Genomic DNA, 23,528 nt, shown 5'->3' on the forward strand with positions numbered 1-23,528 from the left:
CGTGTCTGCCTTGCACTCTGGGAGATTTATGGGCCTTGGGGCCCTCCTTTTATACAGGAGGCCAAGAGCCAGCTGCCTCCACAGAGGCCACCTCCACTCCCAGCCTCGATGCCCACAGCTTCCCTGGGGTTCCCAGCAGTTGCTGACCCCCTCAGTGTGTCTGAGACCATGGCTGACAGTTCCTAAGGTGGAGACCCTGACTCCCAGCTGGCTTGGACTTGAGCCATGACCACACACAGCCTTTGCACTTACCAGAAACCTGGAAGGGCATTCAGTCCCTGGGTGTGTGGCAGCCTCAGAAGCACCCACTTTACCCAGGAGCACATGCCAGAGGGAAGGCTGAGGTGGGTGAGCTCACCCTGTCCCACCCCTTCCAAGATTACTGGCATTTATGGAGAAACAGGACAGGGTGGGTCAGGGGAGAGAGAAGGCCCCTTGGCTGGCTCCTGTATGGCCTCAGACAAGCCTCCCACCTGTGCCCAGGTCTCCTGGAGGGTGAAGTGGGGCCTCAGCTGGGGCTGCGTAGCCAGGGTGCTTGTGCCAGGTGGCTAGGACCATGGATGTGAAAGGCCTTGCAAGCTGACCACAAGGCTCAGACCCCCGTGCCTGGCTCTTGTTTACACGGCAAGATAGCTTCAAAAAACACTAATGGAACTGATTCTCCACCAGATACAGACCAGTGAAAAGCCACAGGCACTGACACCACTTGACTGATCATTCTTGAGTTCTCAATGACCAAACTTTTTGAGATGGAATCTTGCTGTCACCCAGGCGGCAATACAGTGGTGTGCCTCGGCTCACTATAACCTCCTCCCGGGTTCAAGAAACTCTGCCTCAGCCTCCCGAATAGCTGGGATTACAGGTGTGCACCACCATGCCTAATTTTTGTATTTTTAGTAGCGATGAGGCTTTGCCATGTTGGCCAGGCTGGTCTCGAACTCCTGATCTCAAGTGATCTGCCCCCTCAGTCTCCCAAAGTGCTGGGATTACAGGCCACTGCGCCCGGCCAAAACCTTTAATTGGAAAGGCTGCCTCGTGTGGGGCTAGAAAGCAGGAGCTTGGGGTCTGCTCCTGCTTCTCCACCCTCTTGGACCTGTCACTGCCTCTCCCTGGTCCTCCTTGTGAACGGCGCACACAGCGGGAGGGAGAGGCAAGACTCTGTGAAGTCCAGCAGCCTCACTGAAGTGGACAACAGATTTGGCTGTAAGCTTCCTGGCAGTCACTGGGAAGACAAACTATCAGACACCTTTTCTTTAAGGCAAACTGGCTCCTCAGGAAATGCTTCCCTCTTCCTCACAGAAGAACCACAGAAATTTCTCCTTCACATCCTCATAGGACAATGATGTGCCAGGAATGGCCGCTGTTAGAGACAGCAACAGGTGAGCTTGCTCTCATCTCAGTTCCTCAAGTCCCTCGCAGGGGCACTGTGACTCAGATACACAGCTCAGCTGGGATGGTGGGGACACAGGCGCACAGCTCAGCTGGGGCGGCAGGCACAGGGTACAAATTCTGTAGCTCTGCAAGGAGGCAGGGCTTGCGGGGTCCCCTCCTCTCAGCCTAGAGAAGGAAGCAACACCCACTGGGCTTTGAAGTGGGCAGAGGCAACTGCCTTCTTGAAACACCTGCTGGCAAGTCCCCAAAGCAAAACATCAGAGCCACTAGTTTTCCCACTAAAAACCACCACAAAGTTTCACCCTTCACATAGCACACGGTGGCAACCTCATGGACAGAGAGCAGGCACAGCCTGAGCCCTGAGGTCACCCTCAGTCCCCTACTTGGACACAGTGGCTGTGATCCTGAAGACACGTTCTCTTACGCACAGAACATGCTCTGTCCATGACTGCTGTTTATGAGACTCTGGTGACCAAGAGGGTAAGAGGCCCCGCCTGCGCCAGGACCCTGGACAGGCAGAGATTTTTGTCTTCAGCTTCAAAAACAGACATCCCAGCCAGCTTCCCTGCTGGAACTTTGATCACTGATGTTTCAGAACCAGACATCATGAACATCCACATCCCCAGTAAGTGACAGGCCTGTAATTAATAATTCTCTATTTATTAAAAAGGGTCCTACAGCTTTACAGCCACAGCACCGTACACGGCCCTGAACAGCGATGGCGAGCCCGGTCAGGGGCCCCTTTACAACTCCAATGCCGAGCTCGTTTGGCTGCGACCGTGACCAGGCTGTGGCATCCCCGACAGCGGCCGCTGGTGGAGGTATGGGGGCGGGTGGCACCGCTCAATCGAGATTCACAGAACATGGCAAGCCCGCCTGACTGGCATGGCAGTGAATCATCCTGTACAGCTTCATTTCTTTTAAGAAAACAGTTACAGTAGAGTTCAAGTCCGAGAACAGGAATGTACAGTCACTGAGGACAAAAGGCAGTGGCCTGGTCCGTGGCCCACTGGGACAGATCCCGCTTCAGTTCTGCCTTCTGTCACCCTGGCGGCTAGGCACAGGTCAGGGCCCTGGATGCCTGACAAGTGACAGGGGAGAGGCGGGCCAGAAGGTCCACCGGTGAGCACCTGGGCCTTTTCTGTCAACAGGTGCCACTGCCCCCTGCTGGGCCGTGGGCCTTCAGCACACATGGCACGTGAAGATGAGGTCCCACGGGGGTGGAGGGAAGAGCAGGTGCAGGCGGTCGGAGTGCATCCCTGTCCCTCAATCCCATGGGGTGGGCTTTCACCAGACCCCTAACGCTGCCGACCCTGAGCCACCAGCCAGCCAGGGGCAGAGGATATTGGCTAAGGGTAGCCTAGGTCAAGGTGGCCGGACGTCTTGACCACCTGTAACAGGGCAATGAACTTGGACAAGCCCTTCAGAGAGAGCACAGCCGGGGCCCTGCCCAGCCCCTAGCAGGTGTAAGTCCTGGCACCTGGGGAAGCTAAGGCACAGCACGGACACCCGAGGGTGGGACCGTGCACTGCTTGCACGGAAGGAAATCACATCCACTTCATCAGCATTTCAATCTGCTCAAGACAGTATCTGCATTTTTAAAAAAATTTCCCTGAATGGTCTTGGGAGTGTCAAAAAGGTGTTTTCAATATAAAACAGGAAAATCACACACATAGTAAAAATATTGGGGGATTATTTCTTCATAGAAACCTTCAGGGCCGGCTCGAGGCAGGAGGGAGAGGAGGAGCTGGGGACACAATTTGCTGTGCAAGTCCCGCTCGTGCGGTCCCCTCCCACACCGGCGGCCGTTCTCCGGCCTCTGGACTCGGCAGTGGGCCCAGTGCAAACTTTGCTTGTGGCTCTGAAGCAAGAGCAGCAGCCAGGTCAGGCGGGGACTACGATGACCTCTCCCCAGGTCAGGCGGGGACTATGACGACCTCTCCCCAGCAGGGTCAGTGAGCAACAACGCAGCCGCAGGTGGTGGCCGGCCACGGCGCTCTTCCAGGCCGGCCGGCGCCCACCTGCCCTCACCAGGGCTGTAGTGGCCGGTGGGTGAGACACATAGGACTTTCGAAAATAAAATAAGTATTATGAACCATGCTCATTAAATAAAACCGCAATGGAAGGACCAAAATTCTAAATGGGAATGGGGGAGAGGCCTTGTTTCTTCCCAAATACGAGTTCATCAACGCTAAGATACTTAGAAATCACACAGAGAATGCAAACCAATGCGACGCACAGGTGTCAGGCTGCAACCCGGCACACACAACTGCCTCGTTGCCCAAACTACTCATCACTGACCTACAGTTCTAAAATCAGACAGACACGCTGGCCTAGGGCCCCAGAGCCCTTGGCACAGAGTGGACCTCCAGCCTCCCTCCCACGTGCGGAGCACAACACAGCAGGCGGAAGGAGTCACCCGGGAAGGGCCGCGCCAGCGCTCACTGGAGGATGAAACCCGGCTGGTGCGGAGGGAGCCGGGGCGGGGGTCTCTGGGGGAGAGCCGGCGGGTACGGGGACATGAACTGTGAAGAGAATCCTTGCTGAGTGGCGAGGCCCACGCGGGGGGGCAGGGGCGGGCACTGTAATCCTGGGTACTGCACGGCCTGTCCCGAGCTCATGGCCGCAGTAAACGGGGTGGCTAAGCGTCCTGCAGGCACTGGGGGTGGTGGTGGGGGGATGCGCCGAGGTGCAACGGTGGGGGGCCCACTGGCCTCTGGGGCAGGGTAGGGAAGGGGGGCGGTAGGTGCCAGTTCGGGCAGCCTGGGGGGCAGCGGGGCCAGGGCCTGAGGGAGTCTCTGCCCCTTCAGCACCATCTCCTGGAGCTTCTCGATTTTCACCCGTCGCATGTGGGCCAGTTTCCGCTTGCTCTGATAGACGTCAATGAAGGAATCCAGAGGAAGTTCTCCATCCAGAAACTTCTCCGCCATGTTCTGAAAGAGGCAGAAACCTGGTTACAGGGACAGCCAGATGGGGAGGATGCTCCCTTCGTGATCTAGGCACAAGGAGAGGCAACGCCCAGCTGCTTCCAACACTGCTCCTCCCTGTGGAGAGGGCCCTGCTCCTGCTCCAGATCCCAGAGGTTGTGGACTCAGGCTTCAGCATGAGCTGCCACCAGGCAGAGCCACTGGGCAGAGAGGAGGGCAGTCCTGCTGCGCACCCCACCACCAGCGTGACAGGCAGAGGAGCTGGCCTTTGGGTGAGGGCTCTGACTCCTGGGTCCCAGGACTCTCGAGCCCACTGGAGTCCAACACCTCCTTGCTTCCACCCGGCCGCACCCTGACTAACAGACTCGCCCTGGGTGGATCAGCAGGACAGAAACGCCTGTGCCCACTGGGGCCCCCCAAGGCTTCAGAGTTCATCGAACCCAGCCCTGTCTTGGCAGGACCCTGCCAGCCCCTGCCTGTGACAACTGCAACATTCGACCTTGACTCATTTCCTAATCGCCTGGCGAGGCTCAAGGCTCTAATGCGCAGCTGGACGTGTCCCAGGAGCTCTGTAGCCCCCAGCTGGCCCTTGAACCACGGCACGTGGTAATTCACCACTGGCCCCAGGGGCTGGTGTTCTCAGAGTGGCCCACATGCCCTCTCTTGGCCCTCCCTCGGACCTGCCCTCACTCACCCTGCTGTTCCCTGGACCCCTGCCTGGCACTTTCCCCAGCACACAGGCCAGGCTGCCTGCTGGCATACAGCCTGCACACCTGGGAGGCACCACCTCCTGACCGTGGCGGTGTGGTGCTCACGCTCCCTGGAGGCAGCGGGCCCGCTGACTGCCCAAAGTGCCCCAAGGATTCCACCAAGGCTGGTTGGCTTTACCTCAGTGTCTTCCTCAATCTTGGCCCCTTCTGCCTGAAGAAGTGCTAACAGGGTCTCCAAGGAAGCACTGCTAGACTGTCTGTCTGGAAAAGAAGCAAGAGGCAGGACAAGAGTGACAGGCGTACAGGTAAAGCCCTTCATGATGCCGTCCACACAGACCATGGCAGGATCGCACCTTCCTTTCCAAGAAGCTGAATGTGAAAGGCTTGAAAACCTACAAGGAACAAGTGCACCAAGCCAGTGCTCAGGGGCCAACATCCCATGTCGGAGCAACCTGTGTCATGAGCTGCTTCTAGAGCCAGCTGTTTTCAAATATGGGGCAGTGACATTGTCATCATGCCATTTTGTATTTCCTTTATGTTTTGAGTGGTAACTTACATCAAGTACACACATCTTAAGTGTGTAACTCAAATTTCCACGTGTTTAACCCCCAACCACCACCCCCCAGATCCAGACACAGAACGTTTCCACCGGGCGCCCACAGGCCCACTGCACCCGCCAGGTAACCCCTACGCTGGCCTCCACCACCACAGAGGAGCTCCGCCTGGTCTTGACTCCACATCCTGGAATCAGAGTACATGCCATACTCTGCTGGCTTCTTCCACTCAGCACCGCGTCTCTGAGACCCTGCTCAGGTCTGTGAATCAGTTCGTTTCAATGCTGTGTAGTGTTCCATTGTGTAAATAGACTTTACGTGCCCATTACCCCGTAGACGGACATTTTGATTGTTTCCAAATTTTATCATAAGGAAGGTAATAAGGATACAACATTCTCGTACCTCCCTTCTGAGAGACATTAATGTCCATTTCTGTTGGGTATACACCCAGGAGCAGAGCCGCTGAACTGCAGCGCACACACACTCTTAATGTTAGTAGGCACTATCCAACAACTTTCCCGAGGTGAAATGAAAAAAGGAGCTGGCTGTGGTGGCCACACCTGTAAGTCCCAAATGACCCACGGACACTCCTACCAGCAACAGATGCATGGCACTTCACTAGCACTTGGTACTGCCGGTCTTTTTACTTTTCATCACTCTGGTTTGGGTGTGTTATTGTAAATTTTTACTGAAGTTAATGGAGAAAATGACAAGATGATAGCAAGTAGTGACAGACATCACTGTAAACCTCACTGTAGAAGGTGATTTTTAACCCAAATTCTTTTAAGGGATGGGGTCTCCGTTACCCAGGCTGGAGTATAGTAATGCAATCACAGTTCACTGTGGCCTCAGCCTTCAGAGTAGGTGGGACTATAGGCGAGCACCACCACTCCCGGCTTATTTCATTTCTTCTGTGGAGACACAGTCTCACTCTGTCGCCCAGGCTGGAGTACAGGGGTGCAATCATGGCTCACTGCAGCTTCAACCTCCAAGGCTCAAGCAATCCTCCTTCCTCAGCCTCCCAAGTAGCTAGGACCACAGGCGTGTGCCACCACACCCAGCTCCAACTTTATCTAAATGTCCCTTTGATAACTATCAAAAGCACTCAGGATGCTCAACAATCTTTAATTCTGATGTCTCCTCCTAATGGCTGCAAATTAAAGTATGCCATTAAAATAAAATGTTCCAGTGATGTGTATTTTTTTTTTTACCATTAACAAACAGCACAAGACAAACAGGCAAACAGCATAAGACATCTGTTGAATATCATAATTCAGAAAACCGCTTTTTCTATGCTGTTTAGAGAAGGTGGGGTCTTGAATTTAAAAAGTGGCAAGTCTCCTCTTCTAAACTGGTGACTGCTAAACTGGCTGGCTTCCTCCTAATCCCCATCCCCTTTTCTGGTAAATGCCCCGAGTACCCACATTTCTGCCACCTGCTCCACGCTGCAAACCCTGGAGGTGTGTGTGGACCTGGGCTGACCTCAGCAGTCATCGCCTGCTGGGAGGGGGGGCCACTGGGAGGAGGGGGCAGTCCTGCTATACACCCTGCCCTCTCGAACCACAAGTAAAGAGAGGCTGCAGGCCCGGGGGCCCTCCATATTCCATACATAAACTAGTCCAATACAGTGGCTCATGTCTGTAATAGCAGTGCTTTGTGAGGCAAAGGCCGGAGGATGGCTTGAGTTCAAGACCAGTTTGGACAACATAGCAAGACGACCTCTCTACAAAATATGAGAAACTAGCCTGCTTGGGTAGTGCACACCTGTGGTCCCAGCTACTCAGGAGGCTGAGGCAGGAGGATCACCTGAGCCCAGGAGGTCGAGTGGCTGCGCTGAGCCATGGTTGCACCACTGCACTCCAGCCTGAGACAGCAAGACTCTGTTTCTAAAAATATATAAATAATATACATAAGCCATTTCTTCACTGCAGTAGAGTCACTACCTTAATCTGAAATTTTTCAATAATATTTCCTTCCCGGTAGGGCAATGGCTTGAAATGTGTCCTTCTCTCAACTCTTTATTCTCAAGTGATCACCCTTAAAAAGTTACCTAATTTGGTCTTCTTTATCTGATAGGCTTCAAAGAGAACCTGGAGTTCCTGGTATTTCTGGGTCAAGCGTGCTTTCAATGTGTCCAGCTGGGGCTGGTACAGAAGGTTTCCTTCTGCCAGGCTCCGGTTGCTGGCAAGTGTCATTTCTTTGTTAAGCTGAACATTCTGCGTCTGCAAGGAACACACGAGATGATGAGAACCAAAAGTATATCAGCTCCTAGACCCCTGGAGGTCCCCACGCACACCCCAGGAGCCCACTGCGGCTGCTGCCGCCTCACTGGTCTCCACAGCTGGCACCGCATGCCAGGCAGATGCTACCGGCCCAGAGCCAAACCCCTGGTTTCTCATTTGGAGCTGCTGCCCGTTGCAAAGAATGAGGCCGACTTCCTTCCAGCACGTTTCCAGGACAGGCTTTGTCCTGTGACTCCATGCAGACAGAGCCTTCCCTGCCACCGCTGCGCTGTGACTTGAATTCCTTACTACGGCCATTGTGCTTGCAGAAGCAAACAGCTGTAAAGATTTAGAATTTGATTGTTTTCAAAACAAGTTTCTGCTGCTCCAGAGGAAGTTAAAGAACCACTTATCAGCAGTTGGCATGATGTCAATTCAGGCTTCATAAGCAGCCTAAGAGGTTCTACCAGCAAGCTGAAGAGACCCTGGGAAGGAACTGTGTTTCCAGTCACCGGAGTTCCTCGTCTCTCCCATGCCCACCCCAGCTCTTCTGAGCCTTCTAGCTCCTAGCTGTTGGTGGATGAGCAAAGCCGACCAAAAGTTGGGGGAAGAGGGGAGACATATTTTGCCCATCAGGGGTTTCATTTTGTCCTTTAGAGCAATGATAGGCTACCCTGGTAGGTAGAGAAGCCACATGCCCAGAACTTAGGGGAGAAAGACAGGGGTAGAAGGTCTGAGAAAAAAAAAAAAGGCAAAATGCTCCTAGCAAAGCTTAACAAAGTTTAAATAAAAAACACAAACGCATGGGTACCCTAGTTCCCTTTTCACTCACCGGTGATCGGCTTCCTCTACCACAGCCCAGCCACTGCCACCTCTGTCCTTCCACACCGTCAGTTTCAACAGCACGCGATTCCTTACCCAGTGTATGTCTGTTTCTCTTGAAGCAGCTCCTTCTTCAACCCCACCCATCTCATTTTCCCCTTAATATTTTCTACCACCCCACCCAGGCTATTTTTGCTGCTACTTCCTTCCTTTTGGTAGCTGGAGTATAGATTCCTGGCCATGCTGCCTCTGCTCCCCACCCCCAGTCATACCCGTTGATTGCTGTCATAGTTCCTGGTGTGCTCACACAAGTGCACACACACCACACACACAAGGAAGAGGCTCAGGGAATCAGAGAACAAAGAAACAAGCCCTTGGATCCATGCCTCAATCAGGAGATCCCTAACCCCAGGAGGAGGGCTCTGTTCAGCAGACAGTGATCTGCATCTCCAGACCAACAGCTGCGCCCAGAGCCCTGAAGATCAGGCTCCACTGAAAACCTGACAGGATTTAAATGACAATGAAAATCAAACCTCTCTCCCAACTCTGAAGTAAAAGCTAGGAGTGTCCCGGAAATGTGGGTGGTAGAAATGCTTTCATCTCTTCTGATGCCTTTAGCAAAAAAGGAGAATCTTGGGACTGGAAAGACCCAGTTTCAGTGAGGTTCCTGGTAAGCAGTGGGGCTCCCGACACCTCCTTCCCCACCCACAGGGCGGCTCTCCATGGGCTTTCTATGCCCGGCCCAGCAGAAGCGTCTTTCTTCCATTGTCAAGCCATTTAAAAGAGCAAACAAAAACTACAGTATTGGCCGGGCGCGGTGGCTCAAGCCTGTAATCCCAGCACTTTGGGAGGCCAAGGCGGGCGGATCACAAGGTCAGGAGATAGAGACCATCCTGGCTAACCTGGTGAAACTCCCGTCTCTACTAAAAAATAACAAAAAACTAGCCGGGCGTGATGGTGGGCGCCTGTAGTCCCAGCTACTCGGGAGGCTGAGGCAAGAGAATGACGTAAACCCAGGAGGCGGAGCTTGCAGTGAGCTGAGCTCCAGCCACTGCACTCCAGCCCGGGCAACAGAGCGAGACTCCGTCTCAAAAAAAAAAAAAAAAAAAACTACTGTATGGCCACTCTGGAAAACAGGCGCTTTTTAATAAAGCTGAATATGTAACTACCGTATGACCCAGAAATTGTACTCTTGGGCATTTGTATCAGAGAAATGAGAACTTACATTCAACAAAAACCTGCCCAGGACTGTCAACAGCAACATTTATTTGTAACAACTAAAATCTAGAAGCAGCCCAGGTGTCTTTTAACAGGTGAATGGGTAAACAAGCTGCAGGCCAGCCAGGCTGCAAAATACCACTCAGCAGCAAAAGGAAGAAACTTGACTGGCGGGACTGATAACGCTCTGGGGAATCACACTGAGTGAAAACAGCCAACCCCAAAGGACCACTCACTCCACGACCCCATGAGCACAACACCCCTGAAATACAAAATCACAAAAATGGAGAACAGATTAGCGGTGTGTGGGGGGACTACAAAAGGCCGACATGAGGGATTTGCATGGGGACGGAGCTGTCCTGATGTTTTGTGTCCTGGCAGTATCAGTGCCCCATCCTGGTGCTGAGAGTGCACTGAATTTCACCAGATGTTACCCCAAGGGGCGGCTGGGAGAAGGGGACACAGGATCTCTCTATATTCTTACAACTGCATGTGAAACTACGAGCATCTCAAAATAAAATTTAACCATAAATATAACCACCAACCACTGCTGAGATGGCTTTCTCCTGCTGGTCTCACCTAGCGGATGAGGAGAGGGGCAAGTGGTCCAGGCTGCACTGAGAGACAGGCCTCGCGCTCCTGCTCCCAGCCCCACAGTTGTGTGTGTTCCATCACTCTCAGTCAATTCTTTGTTCAATAAACATTTACTGAGCAAGTACCATCTGCCACGCCTGGACTTAGGCACAGGGAATTCTGAGAAACAGGAATGCTCCCACCCTCAAATAAACTGAGTCAGCATAAATGGAGCCAAACTCATCAGCCCTGATCTGTGAGGCCCCAAATGGCCTGGTCCCCACCAACCCTTCCCAGTCAGTTCTGAGAAAGCAGGTCCCTAACCATCCTGCCTACACCAGCAGCCACCCTCTGCGAGCACCCACGTCTTTCGTGGCATCGTCACTGTCATCAGTGAAGATAAAATCTGTTGTCTCAATCACTGTCGGTCCCAACACTAAATACAGATGACATACTTGCCTTTGGCATCCCAAGCACTTTGCACACGTCTGCCACTCAGTGAAGATCTGTTGAATGAATCAGAGAGCCCCCCACAACCCCCCGAAAAGCCAAAATTCACTCAAAGCCAAGCCCGGCCAATAAGGGACGTAAAAAAGTGTGGAGGAAGAAAAAGCGAGTTATGTTTGTTGAGTGCTAAGTGCCCCCAATCCTTGATGAAGTAGAGGTGCTCCCAGCAGAAAGTCACTAGAGACTGAGTCTGAGGGAGGGTGTCACACTGGACCTTAAAGTAATTGTCAAACAGAATTTCCTCAAAAGTCCTCAGTTAAAGTAGCACACAGCAAGTGCAGGTCTCCCACATAACCACCTGAAAGACAGCACTCAACGCAGCACCGACCAACATTCCCGCAGGTGGCCTGGACTACTCCACAGCAGTCTCAGCCTCAGCTGTGCCTTACGATCCCCGATCCCCATTTACTGGGGAGTAGGGAGGCTGCTGTTAAAAATCTTACCGTCCCAACCAACCCCTACCTGTCAAGCTCTTCAGGAGGGGGCCCAGGCATGGATACTGTCTTCAAAGCTCCCTGTTGATACAGATCGCTAAGCTGAAAACTTGCTTCAGTTTCACCATAAAAAAAGCATCTACAAAGAAAATCTTATTTCTGTAGAGTTTAAGTCAAGTCAAAATCACGTGTCCTACATGTTAGAAAGTCCTAGAGGAGAAGAACACAAGGAAAGCGTGGACTATAATAAAAAGACAACTCATTTGTCCACATTTCTGGGGTCTGGGGAAAAAAGGCAATTTGTTTTGCATAGGACACACATAAGCCACCAGGCATCAAAAGAGGCCAAATAAAACTCCAACTGAGGCCGGCTGTGGTGGCTCACACCTGTAATCCCAGCACTTTTGGGGGCCGCAGCGGGTGGATCACCTGAGGTTAGGAGTTTCAGACCAGCGTGACCAACATGGAGAAAACCCTTCTCTACGAAAAATACAAAATTAGCCGGGCAAGGTAGCACATGCCTGTAATCCCAGCTACTCGGAGGCTGAGGCAGGAGAATCACTTGAACTTGGGAGGCAGAGGTTGCGGTGAGCCGAGATAGCGCCATTGCACTCCAGCCTGGGCAACAAGAGTGAAACTGTCTCAAAAACAAACAAACAAAAAAAACCCTCCAACTGAGGACTGTTAAACTGGCAGTGATTTTTTTTTTAATATCCTTTGGGTATTCAGATGTTTTTAAAAAATATAATTTTTTTTTTTACAATTGAGACAGTCTCGCTGTCACCCATGCTGGAATGCAGTGGCGTGATCTCAGCTCACTGCAGCCTGTCTGCAGGGTTCAAGCGATTCCTGTGCCTCAGTCTCTTGAGTAGCTGGGATTACTGGTGTGCACCACCCCTGGCTAATTTTTTTTGTATTTTTAGTAGAGATAAGGTTTTGCCACATTGGCCAGGATGGTCTTGAACTCCTGACCTCAAGTAATCTCCCTGCCTCGGCCTCTCAAAGTGCTAGGATTATAAGCATGAGCCACCACACCCAGACAAATACAGTAAATTCTAAGTGGCCACCCAGAGTATACCCACAGCACCCTGCAGGATAATGGCAGTGGGGACAATGGTCAGGATGCACGTGCTGAAGGTGGATGTCTTACGCATTGGATAAAATTTTTCAACACCAAAACCTGCCCCAGAACATACCTTGGATGCTACAATCAATGAAGAAACTCTTTCCTCAATCTTTTCGTTGTTACAGTTGGAAAATAAAAAGCGGGGGGGAGGAGAAACAACAGCTTTGTTCATTTGCAAAGCAAAGGCAAACTGGCCAGGACAGGCCCGGGAGGCCTCCATGGGCGCAGCACAAACCACTCAGCAAGGCCCAGATGGCAGTCACTCCGGCCACATACACCCAACTCTCCACCCCTCTGGGACTGATTCCAGCCTCAATGTCTGTGACCAAATCTGTATAGTAAATCTGAGAATACTTAGAGAGGTATTTTAGGAACCATCCGATTAAAAAAAAAAAAAAAAAAAAAATCTTAAGTTGCCACTGTCTTTGTTTCATGGTAGGCACCAACAAATACCTGAAATTGAAAACAGTGATGCCAACCTCTTGATCATTCTCATGATCCTTTTTGTTAACCATAGAAAAGTCTTTTCAGGAAATAATCTCTCTGTGGTAAAGGAACATTCTTATACATTTACTCAGTTTCACTTCAGTTTCCATTTCTCATAAGTGAAGAAAAATGAGATGCCTGATAACAGCATTTGTAGTAGGACCTGGCTTGTCTAAACTTATTTCTGCCCACCTATCCGTGCATGAGCACAGTGAACTCTGTGGAAGCATGCTCACCCCAGGGTAACAGCAGCAGCCTGAGTGGGTGTGATTCTCTTACTTTCCGCTTTCTACTTTTAGCTATCACAGTATTTGATTCATTAGAGCAACCACACATAACTTTGTAGAAAAAGGTTTTTTTTTTTAAGTTAAAAAAGTATCTTATGGCCAGGTGTGGTGGCTCACGCCTGTAATTCCAGCACTTTGGGAGGCCAAGGTGGGCGGATCACAAGGTCAGGAGATCGAGACCATCCTGGCTAACACGGTGAAACCCTGTCTCTACTAAAAATACAAAAAATTAGCTGGGCGTGGTGGCGGGCGCCTGTAGTCCCAGGTACTCGGGAGGCTGAGGCAGGAGAATGGCGTGAACCTGGGAGGCGGAGCTTGCAGTGAGCGGAGGTCGCGCCACTGCACACCAGCCTGGGCAACAGAGCAAGACTCCACCTCAAAAAAAAAAAAAAAAAAGTATCTTATATATACTTATCCAGGCAGAAATGTGGAGGTCTCTTTTATCTCTTGGGATGCTTACATTAATATATGTAACTCTCTCAGAACACACAGTCTGGCTGGGCACGGCTCACACCTGTAATCCTAGCACTTTGGGACGTCAAGGCGGGTGGATCACTTGAGGTCAGGAGTTCGAGACCAGCCTAGCCAAAATGATGAAACCCCCACCTCTACTAAAAATACAAAAAAATTAGCCAGCTGTGGTGGTGGGTGCCTATAATCCCAGCTACTGGGGAGGCTGAGACACAAGAATTGCTTGAACCTGGGAGGAGGAGGTTGCAGTGAGCTGAGATCGTGCCACTGCACTTCAGCCTGGGCAAAAAGAGTAAGACTCCGTCTCAGAGACAGAGAGAGAAAACACACACACACACACACACACACACTTTCTCAAATATGCATGTCATTATTTCTTTATTTGGGTGAGGGGAGTGTGGCAGAAAATAAAGTCAGCAAGAAAGGAGAGAGAGCTACAGTCCCCTCTGCATATGCCATGGCCGCTACAAAGGAGAGGCACGCAGGGGTAGAGGCAGGGGCGGGAGACTGCCTGCAGCTTTGTGGCCAATGCTGGGTCAAGGGTGTAGGTTTCCCGTGGATGCGTTCCAGACCAGACACTTGTACAATGTGAAATTCTGATTCCAGCTGGCCAGAGTCTAGCTCCTCCATCTGTAATTATAATTGTGCCTTCCTAAACACAAAGGCGGACAAATCTGCCCACATTTCCAAGCTAAATCTTCTTCATGGAAACATACTCATAGCAGTTCTTTTTTCCCCCTTCACACCGTAATATCATACTTGTAACAACTAAGTAAGTGACATGACTGAATCAGGTTAGCAAACTTAAATGAGCAAATGGGAATCCTTAATAGCACCGCAAGTCCTTTAAATGCCCAAAATCCAATGTGTACTTGGAATCTGGGCTGCGTTAGGATAAAAACAAAGTATGCCCTACAGCATTCTCAGAAGGCATAGTATTTATGCAAAGTAAATAAATCACACTTTATTTAACAAGCAAACTTCATCGTAATTTTTTATTTTTTGAGACAGGGTCTTGTTCTGTCGCCCAGGCTGAAATGCAGTGGTGTAATCATGGCTCACTGCAACCTTGACCTCCTGAGCTCAAGCAATCCTCTCACCTCAGCCTCCCAAAGTGCTGGGATTATAGGCTTGAGCCACTGTGCCCAGCAACAAGCAAGCATGTTGTTAAACAAGCATTAGTTCCAGGAATATAAAATGCTCTTCCCGCCAAGGCTGTTCACACTGGCTATGCAGCCTGGAATGCCCTCCTATCCAAATCTCTGCTGCAAACTCTACCCTAACCAAGGCCTTAGCAATGGCAGAGCGTTTTCTAAACTTCTCCCAGCCCCATCAACGCCACACAGAGCTAGACCCTTAGTGGTGGGCATTCCCTGAGGCCCCACTCGATTGAGATGCAATTCACATCTCATACAATCCATCTACTGAACCCAGTCCACTCAAGGGTGTCCCATTCACAGAGGATACTTCTGGCTTCACTGTATTCACACTGTGTTCTTCTGTGCTCGTCTGTTCATCTATTTATTCATGCATCAAAAAATTTCTTTTCAGGCATCATCATGGGCTGGCTCTGGGCAGGCAACGGAGACAGAAAAGTGAGCAGGAAGGTAAAGCTCCTGTCCTTAGGACAGTGGAGCTACTAAACATAACAAACACAATCATAAAATCTGTCCACTGCTGGACCAGGCGCAGTGGCTCACGCCTGTAATCCCAGCACTTTGGGAAGCCGAGGAGGGTGGATCACGAGGTCAAGAGATCGAGACCACCCTGGCCAATGTGGTGAAACCCCATCCCTACTAAAAATACAAAAATTAGCCGGGCAGGGTAACACACGCCTGTAGTCTCAGCTGCTCAGGAGGCTGAGGCAGGAGAATCGCTTGAACCCAGGAGGCGGAGATTACAGTGAGCCAAGATTGTGCCACTGCACTCTAGCCTAGTGACAGAGGGAGACTTCGTCTCAAAAAAACAAACAAAACAAAAAATCTGTCTACTGCTGTGTCACGAAGGTGATGTAACTCTCCTGGGAGTGACAGGATGCTTGTGGTGTGCTGAATGGTGCACCCCCCTCCCCCAAAAAGATGTGTCTACATCCTAATCTCTGGAACCTACATTTATTGGAAAAAAGGTCTTTGCAAATTTAATTAAGGATCTGGAAATGAGGCAATCATCTTTAATCAATTAGGTGGCCCTAATCCAATGACAAGAGTCCCTTTTTTTTTTTTTTTTTTTTTTTGAGGCAGTCTTGCTCTGTCGCCCAGGCTGGAGTGCAGTGGTGCGATCTCGGCTCACTGCAACCTCCAACCTCCGCCTCCCGGGTTCAAGCGATTCTCCTGCTTCAGCCTCCTGAGTAGCTGGGATTACAGGTGTGCGCCACCACGCCTGGCTAATTTTTGTATTTTTAGTAGCGATGGGGTGTCACGATGTTGGCCAGGCTGGTGTCGAACTCCTGGCCTCAAGTGATCTGCCAGCCTTGGCCTCCCAAAGTGTTGGAATTACAGGCGTGAGCCACCGCGCCTGGCCTACAAGAGTCCTTTTAAGAGACACATGGAGGCCGGGCGTGGTGGTTCAAGCCTGTAATCCCAGCACTTTGGGAGGCCGAGACGGGCAGATCACGAGGTCAGGAGATCGAGACCATCTTGGCTAACATGGTGAAACCCCGTCTCTACTAAAAAATACAAAAAACTAGCCGGGCGAGGTGGTGGGCACCTGTAGTCCCAGCTACTCGGGAGGCTGAGGCAGGAGAATGGCGTAAACCTGGGAAGCGGAGCTTGCAGTGAGCTGAGATCCAGCCACTGCACTCCAGCCTGGGCGACAGAGTGAGACTCTGTCTCAAAAAAAATAAAAAAAATAAAGAGACACATGGAGAAGACAGAGGCAGACGAGAAAGCCATGTGAAGATGGGGGCAGCATGATGTGGTCACAAGCCCAGGACGCCAGCACACATGAGAAGCTGGAAGCAGCAAAAAAGAGTCCTCCCCTAGAGCTTCCAGGGGGAACAGGGAGGGCACCCTGATTTCAGACTTCTGGCCTCCAGAGCTGTGACAGAATTAAGCTTCTGTTGCTGTAAGCTGCCCAGTTTGTGGTCATGTTACAGCAGCCACAGGAAACTAGTACAGGGCTGGAATCTTCCACCTGTTCTTGAAAACCACTGTCTATCCTGCTTTGTGCCCCAGCAGCCACCTGGCTGAACTATACCAACCCTTCACCGGGACACTCACCCTCAGGTTCCGGTTGGATTCAGCAATGAGGATCAAGGGTAGGAGAAAGATGAAAAGGGACAGCGGGGATGGGGAGTGCTCCTCGGGTTGCCTCGCTGAGGAGGGGCTGCAGCTGGGCCAGGTCCTCCAGCCCTCCCTTCCTCCAAGGCAGCCCTCTCCCCCGCCCCTCCCTCAGGCCTGGAAGTGAGAAGTGCGTGGCGTTGCTAATCCTGCATCAGGCATTGGGGGTCTCCACGCTGCCCTCTCCTTGTAAAGAATCTCTTTATTCAACTCCTCGCCAATCCCTAATACTGACTGTGCCATATCTTGCCAGAAGACTGATTGAAATAGCCAGAACAGTTTACCCTATGACACAAAATGACACTTGAGCTCACATCCACTCTTTAAATGGTGACCATAAAGCCCCTTAAGAGCAGAACCACGTCTTCATCATTCCCCTGTGCCCAGAACCTAGCACAGTACCCAGGCTAACACAGGCACATAGCTAAATACTTGCTTGGCTGGACGCGGTGACTCACACCTATAATCCCACCACTTTGAGAGCCTAGGGCGGGCAGATCACTTGAGGTCAGGCATTGGAGACCAGCCTAGCCAACATGGTGAAACCCCGTTTCTACTAAAACTACAAAAATTAGCCAAGCATGGTGGTGTGCGCCTGTAGTCCTAGCTACTTGGGAGGCTGAGGCAGGCAGGAAAATCACTTGAACCCAGGAGGCAGAGGCTACAATGAGCCGAAATCGTGCCAATGCACTCCAAAATAAAAACTTGCTCAATTTCAACCATAAGAATCTTCATATTGGGGCCGGGCGCGGTGGCTCACGTCTGTAATCCCAGCACTTTGGGAGGCCGAGGCGGGTGGATCATGAGGTCAGGAGTTTGAGACCATCCTGGCTAACATGGCGAAACCCCGTCTCTACTAAAATTACAAAAAATTAGCCGGGCGTGGTGGCGTGCGCCTGTAGTCCCAGCTACTTGGGAAGCTGAGGCAGGAGAATGGCGTGAACCCGGGAGGCAGAGCGGAGCTTGCAGTGAGCCGAGATTGTGCCACTGCACTCCAGCCTAGGCGACAGAGCGAGACTCTGTCTCAAAAAAAATAAATAAATAAAGAATCTTCATATTGGGGCCTCAGGCCATTATCTGTCAGTCATTGTGAAAACCCTGCTAAAGCTTTTTTGAAGATTAGCCTTTTTGAATGTTTAAATTTGTAAACAGTAACATCATGGGTTGATACAACCAGCTATAAACTGGGAAACTACTTGCACTCCTAGCTTACTCCAGCAGTGATAACAGTATGGCAGTGAAATGGAAAGGGGAAAAATGAAGATGGCACTGATGGCTGGAAAGCGAAGCTACCCATTAACTGTGGTGAAACGTGAGACACACAACACACACGGAGACACAGACACAAGCGGCTGTGTGTGACGCTCCTCTTCAGCTGAAATTCAGCCCTCTCCCACTTAGCAAGCATATCAGAACGTTACAGTAACATTACTGTCATGAGAGCCTCGAAGCCACTATATTTACACATGTGTAATTTACACACGGGTGCAGTAGCTCACGCCTGTTATCCTAGCACTAAGGAAGGGAGAGGCAGGAGGATTGCCTGAGCCCAGGAGATCAAGACTAGCCTAGGCAACAGAGTGAGGCACCATTCTCCACAGGAAAAAAAAAAAAAAAAAGACACACACACACACACACAAACTCTAATCCCAAGCTTCCATATCTACAGCTCATCAGGGCCACAGCAACATGCTCCAGCACAGTGGTTGGCCCATTCGTCCGTTCGTTCATTCATACAAGAAATACTTGGGAAGCACCTCTGTGTGCCAGGCTCGGGGGAGACAACATCACGGGGAGTCTGGCTCAGAGTCTCAGTCAAGCCCATCCTCCCACATAAGGCACTGAGCGTTGCGCACTGCCCAACTCCAGAGGGTGCCATTCACTTCGTACTGCAGCAATGCATACCCGCACAGACTGCATCTGCTCTTCCAATAAAAGGCTCAAAAGAGAAAAAGGGGAAAAATCAAAACAGATGTGATTTTAACGATTTAAGTAAGACAAGTTACTGGTGCTGATCTGAAAACTTTGCTCTTGTCAGCATCTTCCACATTTCAACAAAATTTGCTGATATTTGTTAAGCATGGCTAGCATGTGCCACCTTCTCTTAGTTCCACTCTCTCCATTCTATCCTCTGTGACAGTGAGACAAATTTGTCCTCATTTTACTCAAGAGACAGGAAATATAATCTTAGAAAGGTTAAATGAGCTGTCAAAGTTACAACTGCTAGCAATTCCCTCCAGAACTGGGATCTTACACTGTGCAGTGGCTCACGCCTGTAGCCCCAGTTACTTGGGAGGCTGAAGCAGGATCACTTGAGCCTAGGAGTTCGAGGCCAGTCTAGGCAACATAGTGAGACCCTATCTCTAAAAATAAATTATGCCGGGTATGGTGGCTCATGCCTATAATCCCAGCACTCTGGGAGGCCCAGGCAGGTGGATTGTTTCAGCCCAGGAGTTGGTTGAAGAACAGCCTGGGCAATAGAGTGAGACCCTATCTCTACAAAAAATAAAAAATGAGCCAGGCATGGCAGCACGCACCTGTGGTCCCAACTACTGGGGAGGCTGAGGAAGGAGGATTGCTTAAGCCAGGGAGGGCAAGACTGCAGTGAGCTATAATCGCACCACTGCACTCCAGCAGAGGATCAAATGGAAATTTACTAATTTACTATTTCTCTATTTTCAAGTTATAACAACAATCATCTAAGGTTCATTCCTATTTATGTCTTTTTAAAAAACCCTTTTATTAAAGACACTTTCATAAAAGTAAAGGTAGAGAGATAAATATGATGAAACTATGTATAACCATCTCCTAGGTTCAACAATTAGCAACATTTGCCAATCTTTTTTTTTTTTTTTTTTTTTGAGACGGAGTCTCGCTTTGTCGCCCAGGCTGGAGTGCAGTGGCGCGATCTCGGCTCACTGCAAGCTCCGCCTCCCGGGTTCACGCCATTCTCCTGCCTCAGCCTCCGAGTAGCTGGGACTACAGGCGCCCGCCACCACGCCCGGCTAGTTTTTTGTATTTTTAGTGGAGACGGGGTTTCACCATGTTAGCCAGGATGGTCTCGATCTCCTGACCTCGTGATCCACCCGCCTCGGCCTCCCAAAGTGCTGGGATTACAGGCTTGAGCCACCGCGCCCGGCCAACATTTGCCAATCTTACTTCATCTATACTCCCGCTTTTTTGAAAGTAGTTTAAAGCAGACTTCAAGCAACATCATCCTTCACACTTAAAAATTTTATATTTCTAACAGGTAAGAACTTTTTAACTCTAGCTACAATGCCATAATCACATTTAGCAAAATTAACAATAATCTTTTAATATCCTCTGCATGTGTTGGCTCAATTTCTTCTATAAAAGGCTTTTTGCCTCATCTATTTTTTTTTTTTTTTTTTTTGAGACGGAGTCTGGCTCTGTAGCCCAGGCTAGAGTGCAGTGGCCGGATCTCAGCTCACTGCAAGCTCCGCCTCCCGGGTTCACGCCATTCTCCGGCCTCAGCCTCCCGAGTAGCTGGGGCTACAGGCGCCCGCCACCTCGCCCGGCTAGTTTTTTTTTTGTATTTCTTAGTAGAGACGGGGTTTCACCGTGTTAGCCAGGATGGTCTCGATCTCCTGACCTCGTGATCCACTCGTCTCGGCCTCCCAAAGTGCTGGGATTACAGGCTTGAGCCACCGCGCCCGGCCTGCCTCATCTATTTGACTATGTGAAATACAGTTTATACAGGAAAAGCAGCATAAATGCTTTTTTTTTTTCCTTTTAAACTAACTTTTGGAAGACTGAGTTCATACCTGAGCAACCTCCAAAAATGACCAATAAGCTTTTTGGGAGTATCATTATGAAGTAATGAATTTTTTGTCTCTGCTAAAAGGCTGTTCTGGGACACCACTGCTGTCCTGCTCTCCAGTAAAATATGTCTAAGACCCATCCGGTACATTTGCTGCCCCCAAGCTGAGCTGTCCCCTCTCAAAGGAATACTAGTTCCTTTTGGTGTGAAACTTGATTTTGATCTTTTCTTCTCCAGATAAAATTAAATTCAAAGTTATCTATAATACAAAGAAAAGGAGTAAAACAAATCTTAGCTTTTGTACTATTCTACTGCTAGAAATATTCTCAAATTGCATTAAGACCTTAAATGCAGCAGGCTTATGGGTTAGGTTTGAAAAAGAAAGGCTGCCGTATATTCAGCTAGGTTAACTGCATCTCTTTTCATTTTACTGTATTTGATTTATCGCACCAACTAATTTCAAGGTAAATTTCACCAAAGTAACATGCAATTTGAGTTTGGGCTTTACATTAAAGACTAGGTTACTTAAAAGCCCAAATTCACCTTCATTCAGTAGAAAGATATTCCCAATGACAAACTAATTTCACCAGTCTCCACCTGAATTCAGGCCTTCGGGTGAAGCCTGTAATCCAAGCCTACGATGTCCCACAGATGTGCTGTAAACACATTAATGTGGCTTAATTCAATTCAAATCTTCAGTTTTACTGAAAAAAACAGTTGCGGAGTTGGACTATTTAACATGTTGACAAAATTTAAAGATCTGAAAATACAGAAATAAAGTTAAAGAATCGGAGAACATTATGAAACAGTCCTAAAATATGACAATCCTGGGGGCTGTGTGAAACCATCTCCAAGGCTACAGCCCACTCAGGAAGGAAACTTACCAGCTGCTTATCGAATGTTCCACCAAACAACCCACTCAACACACAGAACCTCTAACTTCCAACTATTAGATTAATAAAGATAGCTATTTTTATCAGAGACATCAAAATCCTTCTTGAGAGAAAACTTGCTTCCCTCGAAAATGAGCAGACAGTGGCATCTAGACTCAGACGATCCCCTCCATATGTAGCCAACGTGAATCTAAAAATTGGTATGTCTAAGTGCAGCTAACCACAGAAACACAAAAAGCTAGGCTCAAAAATAAATGGACTATTCCTAGGGAAGATGGAAAGTGACACACTTGACAGTTTCTAGGGCTGGCAGGCACAACCAGGGATGGGTTTGGTTTTTCCTAGAAGACATTTTTTTTTTTTTTTTTTTTGAGACTGAGTTCACTCTTGTCACCAGGCTGGACTGCAGTGGCACGATCTCAGCTCACCACAACCTCTGCCTCCCAGGTTCAACCAGCCTCAGCCTCCCGAGTAACTGCAACTACAGGCGTGTGCCACAATACCCAGCTAATTTTTGTATTTTTAGTAGAGATGGGGTTTCACCATGTTGGCCAGGATGGCCTCAATCTCTTGACCTCGTGATCCGCCCGCCTTGGCCTCCCAAATTGGTGGGATTACAGACGTGAGCCACAGCGCCCGGCCAGAAGACTTATTTTCTAAGACTCAGAGGAAAAACAAGCTCTCCCTTCTTCTTGGATTTATTATGTGGATAATGGTGTCAGTAATAAATAAATATAGTAACAGGTGTGAATGGTTCTGGTAACTGGCACATGTTATAAAATGTCCTAACTGGCTTTAGAATAACTGGAGACCTCAGATGGAGGAGGGCAGGAGTGAGGATCAGAAGACAAGATGGGACACCCACACGGATCACAAAGTTAACTGCCTTTGTCCCGTGACCCTATCCTAGACCTTCTGAACTAGAATCTCAGCAGTAATGGCCAGGAAATGCACAGCGGAGCCCTCCACTCCACATCATCAGAACCAGTTAGGGCCTGTAACTGAGCAGTTTGGTTAAAGCACACACTACACATTGTAAAGATCTATTGTCAATGTTTTATTTAAGGTAAAGGTCTTTTCTTAAGAGAATGGGTCCACTAGTTCAAGTTTCAAAAGTTCGTTTTCAAATAGACCAGGTCTTTTCATGTGGGGTGAGAACTGGACACTGGATAAGCAATCAGAGGGCAGAATCCTTTGGGAATTCTTCCACTTTCCCCCTATCTAGCCCACAACTAATTCACCACCAAGTTTTCTTTTGAGAGAATCAATTTATATCAATGCTTTCCAAAGCACTCAGTTGACAGTTTTTGTAGAAATAACTTTCTCCTTGCACTCATGGTTCATCAGTTGCCCCCGGATTTAATGAAATCACAGAATTACTATAAGAAAACCAGAATGAACAGATCTGGGAGTGAACACAGTTGACCCTGTGTAAGTATGAGATTCCAGTGTCAGAGCAGAAACATCCAGACACCTAGTCATGACCACATGACCATGAGGGGTGTCAGTTAACAGCTTCTACTCCCCTCCCATTCCAAAAACAAAGTTTATGGAAGACAGAATTCCTAAATTCTGATTTTCTTATTAATAGTTTCTGGCCAGGACCAACGACCAAAGCATTCATTTGTTTAGGAAGAGCTTAGGGTTGGTTTGTTTGGTTTGTTTTTTTCCCCCTCATCTCTATTTCCTTTTTACCACAATTTCTGGAAATTCATGTCTAAGAATTCTCCGGACTAGTCTTTACACAGGTGCAAATAAGAAAGTGCCTATCCAGGTGGACCCTGGATTTATGTTTATTAAGACTGTATCTTTTGACAATTTTGTTTTTACATTTAAAATACATCATG

At 49.4% G+C, this 23,528-nt stretch overlaps 1 protein-coding gene and 1 long non-coding RNA gene across 5 annotated transcripts in view; one reads left to right on the forward strand and one right to left on the reverse strand.

Moving 5' to 3' along the window:
• Window positions 1-912: 912 nt before the first annotated feature.
• LOC110740774 lies at window positions 913-3,185 on the forward strand. The gene is made up of 2 exons (XR_002515902.2): window positions 913-1,379; window positions 1,823-3,185. It is a non-coding gene; the product is annotated as an uncharacterized LOC110740774 (long non-coding RNA).
• VPS37B (VPS37B subunit of ESCRT-I) overlaps window positions 2,036-23,528 on the reverse strand; it is a 33,977-nt gene continuing 12,484 nt past the window's right edge. For 2 of the 4 annotated variants that reach the window (XM_009181925.4, XM_031650857.1), the window contains exons 2-4: window positions 7,634-7,805; window positions 5,208-5,290; window positions 2,036-4,325 (exon numbers count right to left, since the gene is read on the reverse strand). In XM_009181925.4, the coding sequence (XP_009180189.1) occupies window positions 3,834-4,325; window positions 5,208-5,290; window positions 7,634-7,805 (747 nt within the window). In that variant the 3' untranslated portion in view covers window positions 2,036-3,833. Of the gene's footprint in view, window positions 4,326-5,207; window positions 5,291-7,633; window positions 8,145-8,637; window positions 9,509-23,528 lie in introns of those variants that run through there. The other 2 variants (XM_009181924.4, XM_009181926.4) reach the window with 2 other exon arrangements.

This window comes from Papio anubis, chromosome 9, assembly GCF_008728515.1.
Source record: "Papio anubis isolate 15944 chromosome 9, Panubis1.0, whole genome shotgun sequence".
In the NCBI taxonomy this organism is placed as follows: domain Eukaryota; kingdom Metazoa; phylum Chordata; class Mammalia; order Primates; family Cercopithecidae; genus Papio; species Papio anubis.